The sequence below is a fragment of the Bacillus rossius genome, chromosome 16 (assembly GCF_032445375.1).
Source record: "Bacillus rossius redtenbacheri isolate Brsri chromosome 16, Brsri_v3, whole genome shotgun sequence".
NCBI lineage: Eukaryota > Metazoa > Arthropoda > Insecta > Phasmatodea > Bacillidae > Bacillus > Bacillus rossius.
Window position 1 is genome coordinate 26,357,417 of NC_086343.1, and position 21,956 is coordinate 26,379,372.

General features: G+C 35.1%; 1 protein-coding gene across 3 annotated transcripts in view; it reads left to right on the forward strand.

Annotated features, from left to right (window-relative positions):
- The first annotated feature begins 302 nt into the window (after window positions 1–302).
- LOC134540492 (adenylyl cyclase-associated protein 1) overlaps window positions 303–21,956 on the forward strand; it is a 32,003-nt gene continuing 10,349 nt past the window's right edge. Inside the window, exons 1-7 of one of the 3 annotated variants that reach the window (XM_063383301.1) lie at window positions 303–447; window positions 7,237–7,300; window positions 7,381–7,645; window positions 8,991–9,186; window positions 13,549–13,634; window positions 18,968–19,218; window positions 21,406–21,596. In XM_063383301.1, coding sequence (XP_063239371.1) covers window positions 7,527–7,645; window positions 8,991–9,186; window positions 13,549–13,634; window positions 18,968–19,218; window positions 21,406–21,596 — 843 coding nt within the window. In that variant the 5' untranslated portion in view covers window positions 303–447; window positions 7,237–7,300; window positions 7,381–7,526. The remainder of the gene's footprint in view (window positions 448–7,236; window positions 7,301–7,380; window positions 7,646–8,990; window positions 9,187–13,548; window positions 13,635–18,967; window positions 19,219–21,405; window positions 21,597–21,956) is intronic. The other 2 variants (XM_063383300.1, XM_063383302.1) reach the window with 2 other exon arrangements.

The following is a 21,956-nucleotide window of genomic DNA, read 5'->3' on the forward strand; positions in this document are numbered from 1 at the left end:
TTTATTATGTTTTAGGAATGATACACTTAAGAAAATTAATAACACCTTATCATGGAGAAATATTTGCAGCATTATAACAATGTAAATGAAAAGGTTTTCTTTTTATGTTTTTATTCTGACGTATATTTAAGTATTTATGTTGGTCTAGCTTTGAAACAGTAAATATTTTATTAAAATACGATATTATAAAAAGTTTTTTCGTTTTTGTACTACTAAATTATTATTATTATATTAATCAACTGGTTGAAACAAACATACTGGAATATGGCTTTTCTTCAGAAACTGACTCTGAGACGTGAATCATGTGTCAATGTATCATCTGTCATGTCACCTGCGAATTTAGGGCTGACTGCAGTGGGTGTGTCGGTGTGCTAAATTTGGTGCATATATTATTGTTCTGTTTGGTTGGAAGACCGGTTGTTTACGAAAATTTGTTTACCAAATAAGGTAAGGTTTAGAATAAAACTTAAACTGTAAACAATTTACCAGGGAAGGGTGAATGTAGCTGAGTGTGTATATAAAGCCATTTTCGTTTCAATGTGCAGTGGAAAGGTTTTAAAAATATTTAAACTCTCACCGGAGGTCCAGTGATTCTTCTCATGTTTGAGGTGATAAATTAGTAGGCGATTCAACTGTGGTATGAAATCAGTGACTTATTTGTATTTATATTTATGTGTTTACTTGTGTGTGACAGAAATAGGAAAACTAAATATTTATATGAGTGTTTAGCAGCAGTATTGATTCAGTCCAGTGTCAGTTTTGAATGAAATCAATGAATAATAAAATACGGAACATCGCTGTCAAGTTTTTTTTCAAGGTAGTTATAAAGTAAAAAGATTTTAAAAAACAAAAAAAAAAGTTTTGCCAATTAGCATTATTTGACATGTTAATAGTTAGTTGGGTCCAGATAAGGAATCTTAGTGGCCTGGAATTTTTTGCCCTGCGTAGTGCATATGTTCAAGAATAAAATCTTCTTAAACCTGTAATTTGCATGTAGTCTGGTTTAGGTATATACTACATATTATCTCCATCTGATTCTAGCTTGTAGGTTTCTTGCAGCTTGAGTGTCAATTTTCCTGCATCTGACTACCACATCTTGTTTTCACGCTCATTCGCAAACTTCATCTCAGGTCTACACTTGCTCCAGCACTGGATTTGGTATTAGTTTTGTGGCGTTACTTGATACCTTCTTTCCGACGTCTGATTTTAAAGTGTGACATTCTTCCTCCCCATATCTGCTTTAAGTTTGGTAATCCAGATTCCTTTAAATGCTCCAAGTTTGCCAGACCCTAAATTTTTACTGGGAAAATACAGCCCATGACAGGAAGTTAAAAACAATATCTGGATTTCTATGCCCAGTGTCCTACTTATCAAACTACCCAGATTTGTATCCTGAGCAAATTAGCACTGGGGTGAGAATGTTCATGTAAATTATGAGGGGAAAGAAGCAGCATCACTTTCATCACTTGTTACGCCACTGGCCGGCGCTTAAGTATACATTGCACCAAAATAATCACTCAGTATAGTTGGACCATCAAGCGGTTAAAGTATCGTGTATAGACTAATTTATTACAGTGTTCCTGTGCCAACATTTAAATAGGACATCTCTTTGGAATGCTTAGCATGCTTTGAAGAACAAAACAGCATGGCAGATGTCGTTAAGCAGTGGTAGTTAGTTATTTTTGGAGGGAATTTGAAAAAAAATCAAAAATTTTGTATTCAAAAACTTATGTCAACAGCAAAGGTTTTGGAGAGATACAGCATCATTATTGACATGTGTCATTGCCTTTGAAGTTTGTGATTCCATGTGTTGTAAAAGTTTACCTTGCACCACTCAAAATAACATTCTGCCTTTATCGAGATGTTGCATATGTTTCCATAACTTCAGGGCTGGAGGGGAGTGTAATCTATGTGGTCACTTGTCCTTGAATCCTTGAATAGTTGGACGTGGCATTGAATTTCAATTTTTCCTTGGAAACAGGCTTGAATCTTGGCATGAGTCCTTGAATTTTATTGTTTTGTAAAGTATTTTTATCAGTAGATTGAATAAATATTATGCTCAATCTGCACTTTGGTCTGAGCCACATCCGAAATAATAATAATTGAGGTATCAATGCATGTGCTATGTCTTTTTGTTTGATAATATATTGACACATATATATGTCCGCATGTTGCTGTGTTCACAACTATGCGTTGATTTATTTTCATTTACTGAAACTCAAAAAACACAATTTTGGTTCTAAAAATCCTTGTAATGTCCTTGAATTTCTTAATGATATATTTGTGGCCATCCTGTAGTTGAATCATCACGTACATGTCATTTATTGAGATATCCAGGCAGAAGATGAGAGCCATGGTCTTCGGAAATATGACTGCAGAGCCGTAGCACTAAAATTTATGAGGCAAGGATATCAGGATGAGTCAAAATTTCATTGACAAAGTTTGGTTGCAGGTTAGTTAAGAAAAAAATAAGTTGGAAACTGTACGACTTACAGTCTAAAGTGCTGCCCAAGTCTAGGGCATGCCTTTGAAGTTGTAGCTGAATATCTGTTTTTATTGCAAATAATAAAGTATTTTGGATGGAACACTGAGCATTGGATAATGTTTAATTGAAGTAAGTTCTACATCCTTCACTAAATTTTTAACACTGCCATAAAATGATTTCACTGAATTATTGGGGGTAACGCCTTTATTTTTCATATTATTTTCATAGTGTGGTAACTTTGAATTTATATATGTATATAGAGTGTGAGAGAGAGAGAGTGAGGGAGGGGGTCAGCGACAATTTTTGGGGTGGTTGTAGAAATTTGTTTAATTAAACACTATCCAGATGCTAGTGTTCTATCTTAAACCTTTTTTTTTGTTGTTGTAATAATCCAGTTGTCCAATCTCAACTTCAAAAGCATAAACTAGCCTTGTAAATCACATAAGACCATAAGTGAATGGTTTTCAAATCCTTTATCTTGATGAACCTGCAGGAGAATTTTGTCTTATTCTGTATAGATTATTCCATCCCAAAAACCTGTCATGACTCATGGGCACTGAGTTTCGATCCCACTTTATTGTTTGAGGACCCATGACTACACCATTAAACTACCTATTTTCTTTGCCTCAGTTCTCTCTTCCATAGGAAGCTGTCCTTACTTAACTCGCAGGTCAATCTGATCTTAGCATGTCTTGTTCTACATGGAGTTAATCCAGCTTATCTCCATTTTAAATATTGACCCAGGGGTTGTAATTTTTCTTTTCCTTCTGGCAGAGGTGTACAGCTTGTTTGTCATTACTGTAAGTGCATGGGAAACGGTTAGTCAGTTATTAAATTTAAATTTTTCCGGCTAAAATATTCTTTAAAAATGTAATGATACTGAGTACTGGTTTTTGTGCTTCAATTTCTGTTTATTTATAATATTATTTACTCATGCTTTTTAATGTAAAAGAAAACAGAGTAGTTCCCTTTCCCCCCAATGGGTGTCTAAAATTAATAGAGATCATATGATAACATGGGAAAATGGGTGATACAATTTGAATTTTTTTTGTGTTACAAAAACTACATGTAAATTAAAAAACATACTTCCAAGTAATTTTTTTTTTTTCAAAAAAAAATATTGCACTTTTTTATGCAAAAAAATGGTAAATATATTTTTTTCCATAAAAGTTTTTAGCAAATAGGTACATATCTTCTTACATTTGTAACGGCTCTACAGTGCTCATCAAGTAAATGGCAAAATGTTAAAAATTATTTTGCACTCACACTGATTATCCTCCACTTTTATTTTTATATTGAAGAATATTTTCAAGCCAACATTTTATTATTTTATAAAATAATTTTTTAGTAAATCAGTAAAAAAAAAGTTGTTTTTTAATCGCAAAACTTAAATTAATTTTTTTTAGCTTTGAAGTTTAGCAGCTAATGTTTTTCTTGAGGTTAATGTTGATGTTTGGTATTTTATTTATACTTAATTCTATACTTTTCTAAGGATTAATCAACTACCAATTGTAGGAAAAAAGAACCCAAGTGAGTAGATACAAATAATCTTGACTTCTTGTGTTGTGAAGAAAATAAATAAATATTAAACGGCAAATGAAGCCACCCTTAGTATTGGTGATAAAAACGAAGTGGTGAGGTTTTGAGAATAGACCGGTAGGGGCTTATTGTCCCTGAACGTGACATTCAAAGTCCCTTAGATCATGCAGTGATATGACAGGATGCACAGGTGGGAGAAATGGGAGTAGGTACATCAAGAAAACCAGCCAGCAACATGTCTCTGCTGGGAATCGAACCTGTGACCTTACTGATAGGCAGGTGACCGGACAGATGTTACACCGTGGTCCCTTGTCGGTAAAGGCATGAAGCATTTACAGCCTGCATCATTTTGTAACGTCTTGAAACGAGTTCTAAAGCAGAACCAAGGCAAACAAGTTTTCTGGCCCCCTTGACCATAAAAGGTAGCGATTTTTAGCCACAGATAATGGGAGTTGGAGTACTGTTTGAACGTGACAAGACCCATGAAAGGCATTTACTGTTGCCTGATAATGCAGAATTGTACTTTTATGAAGAAGGCAAAAACTCATAAGATTAAAGATAAGATTGTGTCATGGTCTTTCGTGCAAGATCGTGCCTGTTGCTGGCAGAATGCAACTTACGTGGTGCCATTGTTTTTGAAACTTGATGGCAACATTGTTCATATTATAGTTAAATTTTGGGATTGGTTGAATTTCTGTAATTATTAATTAAATGATAAATTCAATACGCAAAAAAAATTAAACATTCCTCAAAAATGGTTGGTTATCTATGTACAACCATTTTAAATATTACAAGAACTACAGTGAACCTCTGTTATGAATTTTATCACGATACATAGACATTTATATTTTTTATTCATTAGGAAAAACATATGCATATATAGGTCGATTGGTAAATTTTTTTTAATTTGTTATGCAGTAAATTTTCTTAAGAGGTCTTTAATGTAGGTATATTCTTGTTTCTGCTGAATAACAGTAAATTATAATATACAGTAGAACATTTATTATCCTTGACCTGATTATCCGGGTTCTCAATTAAAAATTAAAATTTGGTGGTGGTGGGGGGGAGGGGGTGGGGCGCGTGGCCAAGCCCTCGAAGTGTAAATCATTAGGGAAGTGACTAGTAAAACTGTGTCTTTTAGGTTATTAAAATAATTTTATTCATATATATTATTAAAAATTAATAATTAGTGTCAGTAATACTTCTGCACTTTTAATAGATGTAGGTACTTGAAGGTTCTCGTACACATTTCGTTACAAGTCTCTTACATAAACAATTTTTTGTACATCATTTAAAAATCTTAATCTATCATATGTACAAACATTCACATAATTTTGCTACCGATAGAATATGGTTATTTTTTATGCCTCTGGTATGTACTGTGCTTAAAAGACATGAATTTGAGAATGTGTGTTGGTTGCTAATACAAGGTTCCTGTGGACAGTGAATGCCTGGAAAACAAGGAAAAGTTGGGAAATTAAAAAGTTGACTTCTAAACCGAGAAAACACAGGGAAATTTTCATTATCTAAGTATAAAACAGCATCAGTAATTTTTCATTCTAAGAAGTCTCATAATTGAATGTATTTTTACAATAAATTTATCTGCTGTTAATACATGTCTTGACTTCTAATGACATTATTTAAATGTGAGAAATACAAATTACTATGTATTATTTTTAAGCGTTGTGAAATACCTGATAGTTAGAGACAAGATTTTATGTTGTTTTTCTTAGTCCAATTATGTTTTCAAAACAGATGAGTTCGGTATTTTTATTTTTATAAAAAAACTGATTTGTGATACTAAGTCCACCAAAATAACGATAACATTTATGTGCTGCATTTTTAGGATAAAATAATATGTAATAAATTGGTCTAAAACAGATACATTCAGAACAATAAAGAAAAATAATTGAATAAATTTTTCTGATCTATGCACTTTGGCACAATTTTTTGTTTGGAAATAATTTCCCATGAATTTCAAACTTAAAAAGATGACCCTTTTTTATGTTTTGAATTAAATAGTGGTTAAATGCTACTTAATTCCATGATTTAATTTGCATTGTGGTGCTATTTGGTATATTAACTTTCATTTCGGTGATTTTTTTTGACATGTTTTTCTGTGTTATTTTGGTTTTATCGGAATTCACCATATAACATATAATTAATCTTGACCCTACAATATTTTTGCAAGATCATATTAAAAGTGTCATCAACAAACTTTAGACATGCAGTTGTTGTTGGTTATATAGTGTCGATGAAAATGATAACAGCGCAGACTCTATTTGTGCAGGAAAAATTTGTATAGTCATTTTTTTGATGTCATGTTTGTTGAAATGTGATAGTGATATTGTAATTTAATAGTGATAGTTAATTGCTAATGTATATCTGTAGAACTATGAGTGAGGGAAAAAAAAATTATATGGGACATAGAAAACTCAGGCAGGTTGGCTGAATAAAGAGAGTGTATATATACCCTGTAGTGCTAATTCCCTGATTCACTGGCTATACTGTGGGACAATGATTCACTGCATGATGAATACACAATCCAACTCTGTCCGACAATAGTGCAAAGATTATGTTTGAAGTTGTATGAGTCACCGGCAGATAATTTGAAGCTTTTTTTCAGAGACAGTGTAACTCGTGGGTGGTTAACTTGGGTTGAAATACGAAGTTAATTTACTGCCGGTTTTTAATCTATTTTCTTATAAAATCCTTTTTTATAAATTTATGTGTGTTTCGTGGTTGGTGTTTGTCATTGTGGATGCCCAAGTAAACTGATATATCATTGATGTCATAAATTTTAGTGGGTTTTTAATGTATTTTTGAAAAATTTTTCTCCTGTTTCTTGAATAATCCTTTATTTATTAGATTAGTAATAAATATTTTTCTGTATGCATAAGTTTTCTAAGAAAAGGAAAATTACTTTGTTATATCACAAGTTTTTGTTATGTCCAGGATCTTTTGAAGTACTAAATTACTGCTGGATCAATGTTTCCAGGATCATGCCATCAGGATAAAGGGACAACATGAATACGTGATACAGAACTCTTTTTGAAAAATCACTTTTTTCATAAGTTTCTGGGACATTTGTTATTGTGTAAACAGTTTAGTCATGAAATTGAAAAAACTGCTTCTACGTTGTAAATATGGCAGTTTTAGGAATAACTCCTAAAGCAAAAGTATATGTGTACACATATTTTTTAATATTGCAGGTTTTTGGTCTGTGAAAAATTATGGAAGACTCGAAGAATCAGGGGAAAAGAGTCAGGCAATTATGTAATTGGATTTTGTTTGATACCAGTAAGTCAGTTCTAGCTTGTGGCGTTCTACAGGTGTGTGTTTTTTTCTCATTCCAGAAACTGTACTAAAATGCTGATGTGTTCCGTCTGACGTGATAAGAGCACGTTTTACCAAGTGAGGAACAGCGTGAACAAATTTTTACTGTGAGCACGTTCAGACACATATATATCGAGTGTCAGAAGTGTAAACGTCTGCTGGAAGAATGAGCGTTGCGGCGTACAGTGCTATAATCCAGGGGCCACTTGCGTCGTACTTGAAGCACTCGAAAACCATCGGTGGGGATGTCGCGGCGCAAGCCCAACATGTCGAGAAGCTTTTCCAGTAAGTGCAAGCTCTATTCTCACCTCAACCTGTAGCATTAGCACTTGTGTGGCGCATTGTTCATTCCTGTCCTTATAAGTTTTCTACATTTTTTTGCCTCAAGACTAGTCCACACTGCCACATCTATCTTGCGTAATAAGGTCAGGGTTACTACTTGTCTGAAAATCCGGGAAATTTCATGGAATTTTGAGAGCATCAGGGATATGTCAGGGAATATGAGTTTCACAACCGTTTGTCAAACATCACCATCGCAGGCCTGCGTACAGTAGTTTGTTTAAACTGAGCTGATATGTTTTCTTATAGCCTAGTGTTACATTAAAAATTGTCAGGGGAAAATCTGTATATCCTCAGGGAAAACCTGGGATTGTCAGGGTATTTCAAAATTTTAAAATAGTGGCAACCCTGCAAGGCTAACACCTTGTTTACGCTGAATTCGTGGTGAAACCTTTCCAGAGTAATGTTCTAGGGTATTGTCTTATTATCTTATTTTTTCTATCTTTGTAAGGATTTTAACATGGTCCTGTATTGTATCCTATTATTTTTACTAGGGTTTTGTAATGTATGTTTACCACATCACAATGAAGGCTATCTATCATATTTGTAATGGTGCCAGTCATTTTATCAAATTATTAAAATAGTATCAAGCTGTAAACCAATATTTATAGCAAAAACTATTTTTTAAAAATGTGTGCATTACCGCTAAGCACATTAGAATTGAACTTTCATAGTTGAATTTTTTTGATATTTACATCCGCTTGCAATTGGGTTTCCACCCGGTGGCAAGGAGTCCTCCCCCCTACTCCACTATCCCTCCCCATTATGGTTTCTCCTTAGGTTCTTCACATCTCTCACTTCCAACACCTTTTCCTCCCAGCCCATTCCACTTCCACCCTGTCCTCACCAGGAATGAGTGCCTCCCTCTTTCTGTTCATCTCTGCCATTTGCAGGGTGCACAAATATTTGAAAAAAAAAATTTACTTACGCATCGAAAATATAGATTTTTTTTGTCCACTAGAGTCCATGTCTTCAGTGGAATCTTGAAATTGAAATATAATAGGTTTTAAAAAATAAGAAACTCTTTTGTCATTTCCGGCGTATCGAAAAGTGCAGCACTTTAGCGTTGCTTCGTGAATTTTTGAGAGTAATGAGTGGGGGGGCGTTCGATTTTTGCCCCTTCCCCCTCTTCATCATCGAGCGCTCCACTCCCGAGTGCTGCAGTTTTCTTTATGCTCTGATGAGTCATCGGCTCGACTTATCCTTGCCGGCTGTAAGGAAGTTAACGTTAAAAGAAATTGGTGTCCTCTGTGCGTGTGGTAAGCCTATAGGTGAGTGCGTGCGTGCGCAGAGCGCAGCTGCAGTTCCTGACGCACGCGGCGCGCAGCCAGCCGCCCGGCCAGTCGGAGCTGTCCTCCCTACTGCAGCCCACATCGCAACAGATCACGGCGATCCAGGAGCTGCGCGAGAAGGGCCGCGCGTCCCAGTTCTTCAACCACCTGAGCGGCGTCAGCGAGAGCATCCCAGCGCTCGGCTGGGTTGCCGTCGTGAGTCGCTTGTACACTGTCCTGTTAGCACCCAGGCAGTCTGTGTTCTGTTGTTGCAAGCGGGGGAATGTGGCGGGTGTTGCCGTGAGGGGTGGCTATTTTTGGGGTTCTCCTGTTCCTTGTACTCACGGGCGTCGCAAGGATATTTTTTTTTTGGGGGGGGGGACTTCAATTGATTTAGTTGTTTCAGGAATATCCATCCCCCTGGGAAAAAAGCATGGGGGTCCGGGGGGCCCCCCCCCCCCCCGGGAAAATTTGGGGTTTGAAGGTGCAAAAAAGGTGGTTTTTTAGGCATTTTTCTTTCCTAAATATTCTAATTATAGCTGGTTGCAATATATAATTTATTTTTTATAAAAAAATATTTTCAGAGAACAAATTTGTAAAAAAAAAGTTTAATATCTGCTGGTGCTATATCCACAGAAAATTATTAATTTAAACACCAGGAGAAACTACGAAACTAAATATATTATTGGAGGGGACGAAATTGAAGACTTATAATTGCGGGGGACGTGTCCCCCCCCCCCCCCCGCACCCCCCGGTTGCGACGCCCATGCTTGTACTCATTCATTCTGTCATCTCTTCATCATCATAGTCTCTTTAGGATCCCGATGTTGACGTGACCTCAAAGCCTGAATGTCTGAATTAATAACTCATATGATGGCATTATGACTGTGCACTGAATTTTCTCTCTGCAGCACTAAAATTTCTTCCTTAAAAGTTTAGCGTCCAAATACTTTTCAGGGTGTGTGTTTGAAAAGCAGTTGATTTTGATTACTTTTTGGGCTTTCTACAGTAATTCCTATGTGCTAAAAACACACAGTAAATGTCCATTAAAATTTTTTGAGAGGACCAAGCGAAGTAGTGTAATATTAAAACGTTTGACTCGAAATTAGCAGAACTTGTCTTAATTTCCATTTACCACAGTATACGGAAATCACTTCAGGAACATGCTGGAATGGATTCTTGCCATAGGCCACTTTAGATTCCTTACTCTAAGGCCATGCCTTGATTGTGTCCATCGCTAAGCAAGGCTTGTCTACAGGTCAAGGAAGACACGGAAAATTCATGAATTTGAAGGACTGGTTCTGAAAGTCTGGAAAAAGTCCTAGATAAACAGTAACAATGCTCTAAGTCACAAATCTTTTATTTTTAGCTTTTTTTTTTTTGCAAATATTAATTTGATTTTTGATGCTTCACTTCAATTTATAGTCACACATTAAATACAAATAATTGGACTCAATCTATTAAAATTTTTGTACTAATTAAATTATCTCCGGAAAGGTTTTAGCTTTCAATCATCAAAATCTGCTTGTTCCTGTGAAAAGTATGTATTATGTTAAGAGTTTGCTTATTATGTACAAAAATTACCCTGTGATATTAAGAAGTTGTATCAAAAACTTTATTAAATGTCGTGGAAAAAGTAATGAAATTGTTTCACCAGAAATTTGTAGACAACTTGAATTACTTCATTCTTTACAAGCTGTAATCAAAGAATGAATTCAATTAGTGTCCCAATGGTCTTGCTAATCAGGGAAAACCTTCTTCATATGGTTTTCATACGGTGTTATCTTTTGTTCTTAGGACAATAACTATATTATTAAAACTTTTTTTTGTGGAAACTTTTAAAATAGTTTCATTGTGTATTATTTGTTACTGCCAAAAGCAAAAATAAAATTTAAAAAAGTTTCCTTGTTGAATCTGTAGGTTACAGCTTTCTTGTGTCTAAATTTATTCCATGCACAAAACAGACAGTACTGTTATACCTCCTCTCTTTGTTCAGCAGAGCATCATGTTACTTGAAGTTAGGTGCTAATTATCTTCATCTTGATGGTCGGCTCTAGTAAACTCATTTGTTGTGGCGAGTCGTTAGTTCTCTGCTCTTTGCTTTGTCGTGAATTTTTTTTTCCATTAGGATAAATATGGGTTTATGGTGTGCGGTTAACGATTGTAAGTCATCGCAACTTGCGTAGGCGTGGTATGTTTTTCAGTTTAGTTAGATTATTAATGATCTTTTGGTGAAAACTGTAATTAATTTAACAGCAATGCTAAAAAAAAATTTTCTTTATGCTGTAACCAATAAAAATTAAAAGTATCTAAAATTAATAGTTATGAAATGTCACATAGCAAATATATTAGTTTATATAAAAGAGTTTGATGTATAATTTGGTTATTCATTAAACATTTGTAATGCAAAATTATTATTTTTTAAACTTTACAGTTAGGTACTTAGCTATAAATAGTTATATAAAAATTTTTGTAGCCAAAAACTAAATAAAGCTAAGTAAAAGGTGTAGTGGAAACCACATTAAAATACTGGAAGGAACTATGGTACTGATACGATAATTTATATTCCTATCATTAATTGTTTTTTTTATAGGTTCATGTGATTTAAAGAAGTCTTTTTTTTTTGTTTTGGGTGAAAACATTTGTAATTTAGAGAATTGCAAACCAGTGACGTTTTGTTTTATACATGGTTAACTCTTCTGGAGACAGCCTTCGTAATTGGGGAAGATTCTCATGTATCAGGTTCAGATGGCCGCGTCGTTTCGTTCACCGCCGTTTCAGTTGTAATTTTAGTCCGGTCAACTGTGATTTTTAAAGTCGGGGAGCCGCCTGGAATGCTGCCAGTCACTCCGGGCCGGGAATAGCGGGACTATTGCATAAACGCAACTGACGGAGGATTCGTTGCCAGCCTCCTGAAGATGTTCTGGGGACCTTTGATGGAGCCTGCTAACAGTCCGCTGGAAAATTATGCCGTGAATCTGAAATGTTGGACAAGGGCAGGGAAAGGCCACTGATAGGTAGGCTCAAGCACAAAGATTTATAATCGGCTGCAAATTATTTTTCCCGAATCTCAGGGAGACCTAAAGGTGTATTTGGCAGATTTCCTGAATTTGTACGTGGTGACCAGCATCAGGGGAAACAGGGAAACCTGACGTAGTCTGGGAGTTTCAAATTTCTAAAAAATGGGTGGAATAAATAGTCAGGAAAATATTTGCAGTGCTCCCAAGTACTACGGTTTTTCAGTAATTTTTACTAGTTTATATGTTCAGTTACGGAAGTACAGTGTGTTTTTTATTACATGAACAGACACACGTTAACACAATTGTACTGATTGGCGTTTCTTACTATAAATATTTTTATATTCCTGAACCACTTATTTTAGCTTTTCCAAAATAAAGTTGTTTGCAAACCTGTGTAATTATAATTAATGATATAATAAAGATATCAGCTTGTAACTATAGGAGTGAAATGTTAATTAGTTTGTAGAGTCCAATATTTGGCATAAACTTAAATTTTTTTATGCATGTTTTTGTTATTTGCATGATAAATGTGATTACTGATGGGTGTTCCTGGGTGTTGGTAGTGCTATACATATTTGTCAGGTCAGGGATTTTAAATGAAATGGTTAGACAGGGATTTTAAATGAAATGGTTAGACAATAGCTTATCGTTTATTGCTAACCCATTAACTGTGCAAAGGTATTGGCAGAAATGATGTTGTGGGGTTATTTATTTTTAGGCATTAGCATTTGAAAGTTTATGAATCCATAAAGAGTACTTAATGTTAGAAATAATGACATGATTTATTTTTAAATGTTAATTAAAAAAATTTTTTAGTAATTTGGTTTTCCCGTAATGTTATTGTACTTGATGTACTCAAGCACATACTCTGCACGGACAGAACACTGTGTGCATAAATTTTGTGCATTGTGATCGCTTTGACAGTTTCAGTTTTTAATGTCTAGGCAATCAGTTTTAAATGCTGTTTGATGTTATCACTTGATAATATTTTCTTTTGAAGTGCCCTGAGTGTTCAATGTACTGGCCGATCCCATCCTTTTTCATTAAATGTAGAGTTAGATTTTTTTATTTTTTTTTGGTGCAATTGCAGGTTGTCCACATTTTGGAAAGTCAGGGTAGTTGAAATTGGTTAGGGAAAGTGAGGGATTTTACTTGAAATCCTGTAAAAGAAATGGAAGTTCTCCGGTAATGGAAATTTTATGCTCCAGTCTGTATCACTCAGGCTGAAAATTTTTTTTTAAGACTGTTTTTTATTTAGTATAAAGTCACACACTATAAAATGGATTCTGTTAGTGTTTATATATATATATATTTTTTAAATATAGTTCTAGGCCAGGTATGGCTGTATTTTTGTTATTTATTTTAGGAAACGGCAGAATGGCTAAATTTATTTTTTTAAAAAAATAGGAAAATATACATTTCGGTTATGGAAAATCAGGGAAATTTTAGTGCAGATTTTTGAGAACACCCTAAATTATATTTTATAGAAACATTAATATAATTTGTGAATAACATTGTTTCTTATTACATAATATATTTGGGTATTTATGCCTTGCAGAGTCCAGCACCTGCACCCTACGTAAAGGAGATGAATGATGCCGGACAGTTTTACACCAACAGGGTGCTCAAAGATTGGAAAGAAAAGTAAGTGATGGACAATAATTTTTTTTTTTTTGCCCTTTCTGATTATCTTTATGCAGCAAGATATTATTGAATTTTTTTCCCCCTAGTTTAATTAAAAAAATTTCAAAAACAACAATTATTAAAGAAAATCAAATTGAAACAAAGCAGATTATCAAATGGACCCAATGTCAGGAAAGTTACGAAATGGTAACAAAACTGATAAACTGCTCATTAAAATCATGTAAGAGTTTTGAAATGAACTGTAACATTACTAAAAATCACAAAAATCAGCACCTTTTTATGTATTTTTTTTTGTTTGGACTTCTTATTTCAGTTTATTGTTGCACATATTTATTTATATCATTATTTTTGTTGTGTGGATCCCACAGATAAATATATAGAGACAATCCTGTAATTATGTGTAAATAAATCTCTGACAAGTACCTATTTATCATTATAACATAATAATAATAATAATAATAATCAGCAGGTTCCTTTGGATTGGTAGATATATTTCGTTTTGTGTTTACTTTTGTTTTATTATGTAAAAGTTGACCTTGTGAAATAAAACATTTGCAAGAAAATGTTATTAAAAATTCCTAAATGTTTGACATATGTATTCATGCACACCCTCTCTTAAAAAGGGGCAGAAAGTCTGTTTGTGAAGATATATCCCGATATCTGGCTTAGCTGTGTCGGTGAATCTAGACCAGTTGCTCCTAAAAGGTAGGGTCACAGGGGTTCCACGTGCAAGTGCTAAATAAACGTCTTTTTGATATTTGATCCTTATTGCCCATTTCGCATGCTAACCTTTCTAGTATTTATCTAGAAAGAAATAGCCTTCGATATTGAATATTGTACCAAATCATCTTCGAAACCTTATAAATCACTGTGTTGCTTTTTACCATCAAACATTACAACATGCAAAACAATTAGGTATCAGGGGTCTTTAACTAGAAGGTGTAAATATAAATAAATTTTGGTGAATGTTCACAGTTATTGTCAAATAACTTTCTTTGGAGGAGTTGGGGTTCCACCAAAAGTAAGTCAATCGTAGGGTTCCCTGGCCGAAACAAAATTGGGAACCGCTGGTCTAGAGCACGGCCCTGGAAGCGGGTAGTTGCTTGAGGTTGAAAATAATGAGAATTAAGGGTAAATCGCAGGAAAAATTACTGTGAGGGCAGTAAGGACTCTTCTAAAGTAAAACTCATAAAATATATATTTTTTAATGAAATTGAAAATTTTAGCTTATTAACAAGTGTGGGGTCGATTCCAAAAATATGTCAATACCAATTAAAGTGTTGATTCTCATATTTGGGATTAACTATTTTGATTCTGATTCCATAAAATTCTATTGTCATTACAATATGCTTTAATTGTTGTCTTATTTGTGTACTTAGATACAAAATAATAATATTTTTTTGTCTACTTAAAATTATTGCAATTAATAAACAGTTGATACACACAAGGCACTTACAATTTTGCATACATCAATTTCCTTTTTGGTTATACTATGACCAAATTGGATGCCATCATTCATTTAAAAATATCAAAATATTATAAACAAAATTATGTAATTGTGTGGTAATGATACTTGAAGTAAAATAATGTTTTACTAACACATGTTTCTATAAAATATTGCCTTAGTAAATAAAAACAGTGTTAGCCTGTTAACTAAGGAAAACTTCTATTAAATAAAAAGACTTTTGGTAAATTTGCTCAGAACCGGAACAATCTTTGAAATCACTGATGAATTAAAAAAACAAAAAAAAAACAAATGTAAAGTAGCTAAAGAATGTACCAACTTCGACTCCAAAATCATTGGACACTAAATCCTTCGATACTACTGGAACCGATGGAATCATCCGATTCCAGGATCAGAATAGATACCAACTCTATTATTTACATTTTAATATTCGTATATAAAATTCAAGCATTAAAACATTTTCATTTAAAACTAATCAGACTGTATGTCAAAATAATCCATGTTTATGGTTTATCGACATTGCTAAGGTTTTATATTTTTAAAATCAATGCCCAAATATATTACTTTTGTTCTTAGCATTGTAATACCATCGCAAGATGTTGGTTATTATTCTTCACTCATTTAGTTTGGAAAACTACATATGTTATAATTTTGTTTTTTATGTTGATGATTGGACAGTATAGGGTCAAATTAATCAAAAGAAAAAAAAAAATTTCACTAATCATAATTGCAGTGAAATTTCTTGTATACTTTTACAAACTGTAAAAAAAGTGTAAAAAGATAGAAATTTGTACTTGGGGAATCATTTAATGGGACTACAGAAAAATTGTTAAAATTATTTTAAAAAAATTTATTCTGGGAATGTTTGAAATTGGTTTTGTTGTATTTTAATTATTGCTATTCATGTAATCGATGAAGAGCTTCTTGTCAGTTCTGCGACACGTTTCTTTCCCAATCAGGCTCTGGCGAAGAAGACGGTCGGAAAAAAGCTCCGGTTGTTTTTTTCCCGCTGCCCCATCCTTCCTTGTGCCTTGCTCCCAGCCCTGCGCTCCCCGCGACGGCCAAGGTCAGCCGAGCGTCTGGTGTCGGTGTGAGCACCAGCGGAGAACCGCCGGTCCGTCACGGGGCTGTGGCTTCCTCCACTGCGCCCACGCTCGTAATTTAGAATTGACGGTATTGCTAATTGACTGAGTACTCCGTGGGCTTTGACTAGCTCGTAGTTTGCTTGTAGTGTCTGTGGCGTGGTAGCTTCACAAATGCTGTATGCTTGAAGCATCATCTCGTTACATTACTTTGGTTGTTGCCTCGTACTTTGATACGATGCATATATGTTTTTTGTTAAGGATTTTGAAAACCAAATTTTGCTGAGGAGAGCTGAGAATAGGTCATTTTACAATCTAGCTTTTCCGATATGACACCCATTTGCAAGTTTGGACTTGAAACCCATAGCTTCAGAATTATAAGTCACAGCCGTGAATATTGACCTCTATGCCACCAAGGGAAGCTTGAAAATTTTTCTAGAAGTGTTTTTGCAGCGTCACTAGGAAATTTTTTTTTGAGCATTAAAGAAAACTGGGAAAAGTCTGGTTAAATAAAATTGGCCAAGGAAATCTTTTTAAATATTAGAAACTTCTTGTTGTTACGAAAGACGTGGAACCGGAATATGCTAATGTCTGGCATGTGCAAACTTGGCTATGCTCTTGAGGGTCTCGCTTCCCTGATTCTTTTGATGTTCCAATGATTTCCCAATCCTCTCTCATTTTTATTGAAAACTCGTTACTGTCCCTTAGAACTCAATAATCTCCATTGTTCTCTGTGTTAACATCTAGGTTTTCGTATCCAGCGCCTTTGTTACTAGTTTTCTCTGTCTTTTTTTGCAAGAAAAAATATTATTTTATTATTTAAAAAAATTATTTCAATAGACTGAATTTTAAGAATAAAAATATGGTGTTGGACTTTGCCACTATTCCCCCTAAACATGCACAAACTCTAGGTTCAGCATATAATTTCTGGCGTAATATGAGCATGTGATGTCCTTTTTCATCGTTTTTTTTTTTTTTCCTCCCAGCTAAATCGAATGATTGACTTGGACCTGTTAATTTATTTAGATCGGCAAACATTTTTGTAATGAGTTTACACCTGTCTAGCATTTTAGGATCACTTACTTCCCCCAAAATGCACAAACACCAAGAGCCTCCTAAGTTTGAGCTTACAGTGCGTTCTTAATATCAAGTTTCACCTGTTTCTTTAGGAAAATCTGAAAGTTTATTATTCTAAAGCAGACAACGTCTTAACAGAATTACTGTTTACAAGGATTTATGCGACCTTCCACTTTTGTTGTAAAAGCTTGATAATAATTTTTTTGTGTAAAAGAAATTTAAAATTGCTTATACTTTTTAAGTAAACACACATAATTGTGTTTTACTGTAATTTTTTTTCTTAAATCCTTATGACTAATGGAAGCTGGCTTGATATCCAAACAACATATGTTCCCAGTATTGTTCTACACATATTGTGCGGTTAAACCCTTGGTTGGTAGCAGAGTGTGTGTGGAAGTGTTATCTGTTTATCTGTCTCATGTCCACTTCCTTGATAAAACGTGACTGCGTGACTAGTTGCGTCAGAACAGTCTACTTGGTGTCGTAAATGTTTTGTAATGTGCTGTATGCTCATCATAAAAGTATTTAATCATTTTAGTAGCTTTTGCTATCAGAAAATTTGTTAAATTTTTACTTTGTTGCCCTGAATTTTATTGTACCCATAACAATATCAATTTTGTAACAAATTTATTCTAACTGAATCGCACATTAATAACAAATCTTTGTCATTTTCTTACGTGAATAGATAAGGGATGATTTCAGTAATGCATTTAAGACACATTAGGAATAAAAATTTAAAAATAATAATCACATGTCAAAATGCTTAGATGAAATCATTTTTCTTATTACTGCAACAAAAATAAAATTGAAGTGTTTTGTTCTCACGTCAAAGCATTGATGACCATTAGAAAGTATTTTCTTAGTACCATCTCTCATAATTGTCCTTTCTTCACCAAATTAATTTTTCTTGATTTATTTTCATAATCCTTCTGGTTTCTGAACTCTATCCCTTCCTGATATTTCATATAGCAGATGTTCATCACATTCCTTTATTTTTTTCATTATCATAATTCATAATTACTCATAGGTACACAAACATACCACCTACGATTGAGTGAAAAAGTTTGAATTCTTTTATGTAAACGGATTGTGTGCTCTCCTGCTAGAAATTACACAAACTATATTATACACAAGCTTATAAGCATTTCTTGAAAATAATTTTAAGTTATAAATTATGCATTTTATTATAACTGGATTTAAAGAACATTTTAAGTAGAACATATTTCTCTTGATAGTTAAAATATGTAACTATTCTTCCTGATAGATCAATTTTCACATACTGATCGGGGTGAAAGGATAATCTCACTCAAATAAATTTCCTGCATAATAATAATAATAGTAATAAAAATATTATTTGACCTATTAATGCATACCATTTCATGCTATGTTATTAAGTTTGAAATTGAAATACCTTTAGAGACTTCTTAACAGAGATATACCGTATAGATTTTTCATTTTTTCTACCTGGAGGAAACTCGACCCTTACGAAGGCTATCCGATTTTGATTTTTTTTTTCCAGCACATTTTTTTTTTTTTGCTATCGGGAATCGTGTGGCAAATGTAGTAACCGTTAAGCTTTGTGGGGTTTTCTTGGGGACACTTCCGTTTGTAATACTAAATTAATTCTGTTGCTGCTCCGTTACTATTGCGTGTAATGCCCTAGAGGTGGACGGGACGACGAGCTCTGATTGGCTTGGCCGGTCCCCCAGGAACAAGGTGCACGTGGAGTGGGTGAAGGCGTGGGTGCAGACCCTCAACGAGCTGCAGCAGTTCGTGAAGCAGCACCACACGACGGGCCTGGCGTGGGGGCTGAAGGCGGGCCCCGGGGCGCCGCCCCCGCCTCCCCCCGGGGGCATGCCGCCCCCGCCGCCCATCGGCGAGCTGAGCCTGTCCGGCGACCCCGGCCAGGACCGGTCCGCGCTCTTCGCGGAGATCAACAAGGGCGAGGGCATCACCTCTGGTTGGTCCCGTGCCGGCGACACCTTCTCAGTCCGTGTCCCCCCACTGATTAGTAGGGACCGGGAAAATTCGCTGGTTCAATTACCTCCAGGATGAACTCCACAGTTCTACGTACACTCGGTCAAATGTCACCCACTCATTGGCTGCTGTCTTGTGAGACGTCCCAACGTAGCAGCCTGTGATTCGATAAAGCTTTGGTCGGGTGTTTCTCATTGGCCCGGAGTCATCCAGGTGAGTTGTGAGCCAATAGCAGAGGCAGCACTGAAGTATAACTATTTGTATTTTAGCCTATCGAGAAATGAATTCGCGAATTTTTTCGGTCTCTACTGATTACTTAACCACTGTGTGGTACCCATAGCTTTCCCTAAGAATGTGTATCATTTTTTTTTTCTGCTTTTGTTCCATTTTTAACCACATTGAAGTCGTGCTAATGCAAACTAATTGGAGCCAGGACCTTTTTCTGATTAGCCTAAAAGAATTCCACAATGCAAGAGCATGTACAGTAAAATAAATCTCTATAAGCATTTAGCCTATAATATTTTTACAATTACTATCATAATAAATTTTAAAGGGGCATTTAAAAAAATAGCACAAAAGCCACCCTCAATTGAAATAAATATAAGAATTAAGAAAATGTTCATTGATTTAATTTTAAAGTTACTTAATAACAAAATTTTCACCATCTATAAAAAAACCTTAACAAGTACTTGAGAATTTTATTTGAAATTTAAAATTGGAACAACTCCCAAAATCACAGTAGTAGTGATTAAAATTTACTATCTAAATCTCATAAAGTACATAAATATAACTCAGTAGTATATTTAAGGACATTTTTTATAATTATATCTGTTTATCACTCTCTTACGTTTATAAAATTTCACTACAGATTGCAAGTTGTCTTGAGAGAGAAGAAAACGGACTGCTAAGTTTCCAGCGCATGACCCCCCCACTTCCAAACGGCTTGCCTTTTAAGCCTAGGGCACCTGTGACACTGTGTTTATTGTGTGAAACTGTGAAGTCATCATTACAGTTTGCGAGACATAACTAGCGATTGGCTACCTGAATTTTCGTAATGTACTGTAATCTGAATCTTAACTTTAAATATGAAATTTTGTATTGAGTTTTTAAGTTAATAAAGAACATAAAAATATAGATAATCTTTCAATGGTTGATTTTCTTAGTTAACTGTTTTTAATTTTTATCCTTAAGACTGAAAATGAAACAGTTTAAACAGTGTAACAGAAAAGGCCGATCATTGGTTTCTTTTTTGCAAATGGCTAAATGTGATTTCAATTCAAAATAATTATATTTTTTTAGTGCATGTAACCACTGTTTTGCATATTTTTGTTATGTAGGATTTTTTTATGTTGTAAGGAAATTTTTTATCCGTTTCATAGTTAGTTTCATGTTGCCTTTAGTTTTAATTTATACTTTTGGTTAAAATGATTTTTTTTTTTCTTCTTTGGTTTGAACATTATAAAAATCACCAAGTATTGTTGTCTGGGGAATTATACGTATTTAACTAGAGTGATGACTCGGCGTGAACTTGGGCCCTTGAGACCCTTTCAATTAAATCACAAGTGCTTAACATGTATTAACATTAATTATCTATTGATGTGTTTAGTATTTTGAGTTCAAATCCAAAACGCTCAGAAGAGGTTGGGTTCTCGAAGGGTTGGGCAGGTGATGTTCCATCCTTATTGTAATGATAACATCAAAACACGTATACTTGGTGCTTAATGTTGACTTACAATAAAATTAATACAATAGTAAGATACTGTAGGGGACGTGGCACCGAATACTTACGGCTCTTGTGGTGTTGGACTAGCTCGTGAACGTTGGCGGAAGGTTTTGAAATACGTCGTGGCGATCATGTTTGTGGGAGGAGAAGGGGCCATGAAGCGGGGGTGAGGCACATCCGGGCTCAAGGGAGGGCGTAGTCCCGATCGACGTCAGAACTGTTCACACATGTTTTTTTTTTCCTAGGGGTCAGCTTCATTCAACTTCTCTCCTAGAACTGTCTTAATTTTGTTTTACCCCATTTTTCAGTTCAACAACGAGATATGGTTTGTTTCGCCTAGGTCAGAGGGATGATTTTTTTTTTTTTGTTTTTAGTTTTTGAGGGTGTTGTTTTGGTTCTGTTTGCGAATGGCATTGGGATGTGGTGGAGGCCTTGTTTGTGAATCAGATGTTGGTGTTTGGACAGCCCTGAAGCGAGTGACGCCGGACATGCAGACCCACAAGAACCCGGGCCTGCGGTCAGGGCCCGCGCCGTTCAAGGCCCCCGCCCCGTCGACCGTGCTGGGGGGCCCCCCTGCGGCCCGGCCGGGGGCCGACAAGCCCCCGAGGCTGGTCAAGGAAGGCAAGAAGTGGATGGTGGTGAGCGGCTCTGCTGGATTGTTTAATTATTTTGAAGTGACAATGTCTAATAAATCGATGAACGCCGGCTGCACGCACGAAAAAGTGTCCCGTTACGCACATTCTCCCGTTAACGCTGTGTCCCGTTACGCTCATTGTACGCTTGCGCCGCATCTATCTCTCTTCCACTTGATTGGAACAACCATCGATTTGACTTTTTCGAGGCATATTAAACTTGAAACACTCCCATTCGTTTCCTACTTTTCCTATCATCGTCCTATCCTTAACAGAATAACACAGATTGGAAGAAGTTAAATAGCAAACATGTATAAAAGTTATAGTTAAAATAATCTCTTCGTTAAAGTAATAAACATATTTGAA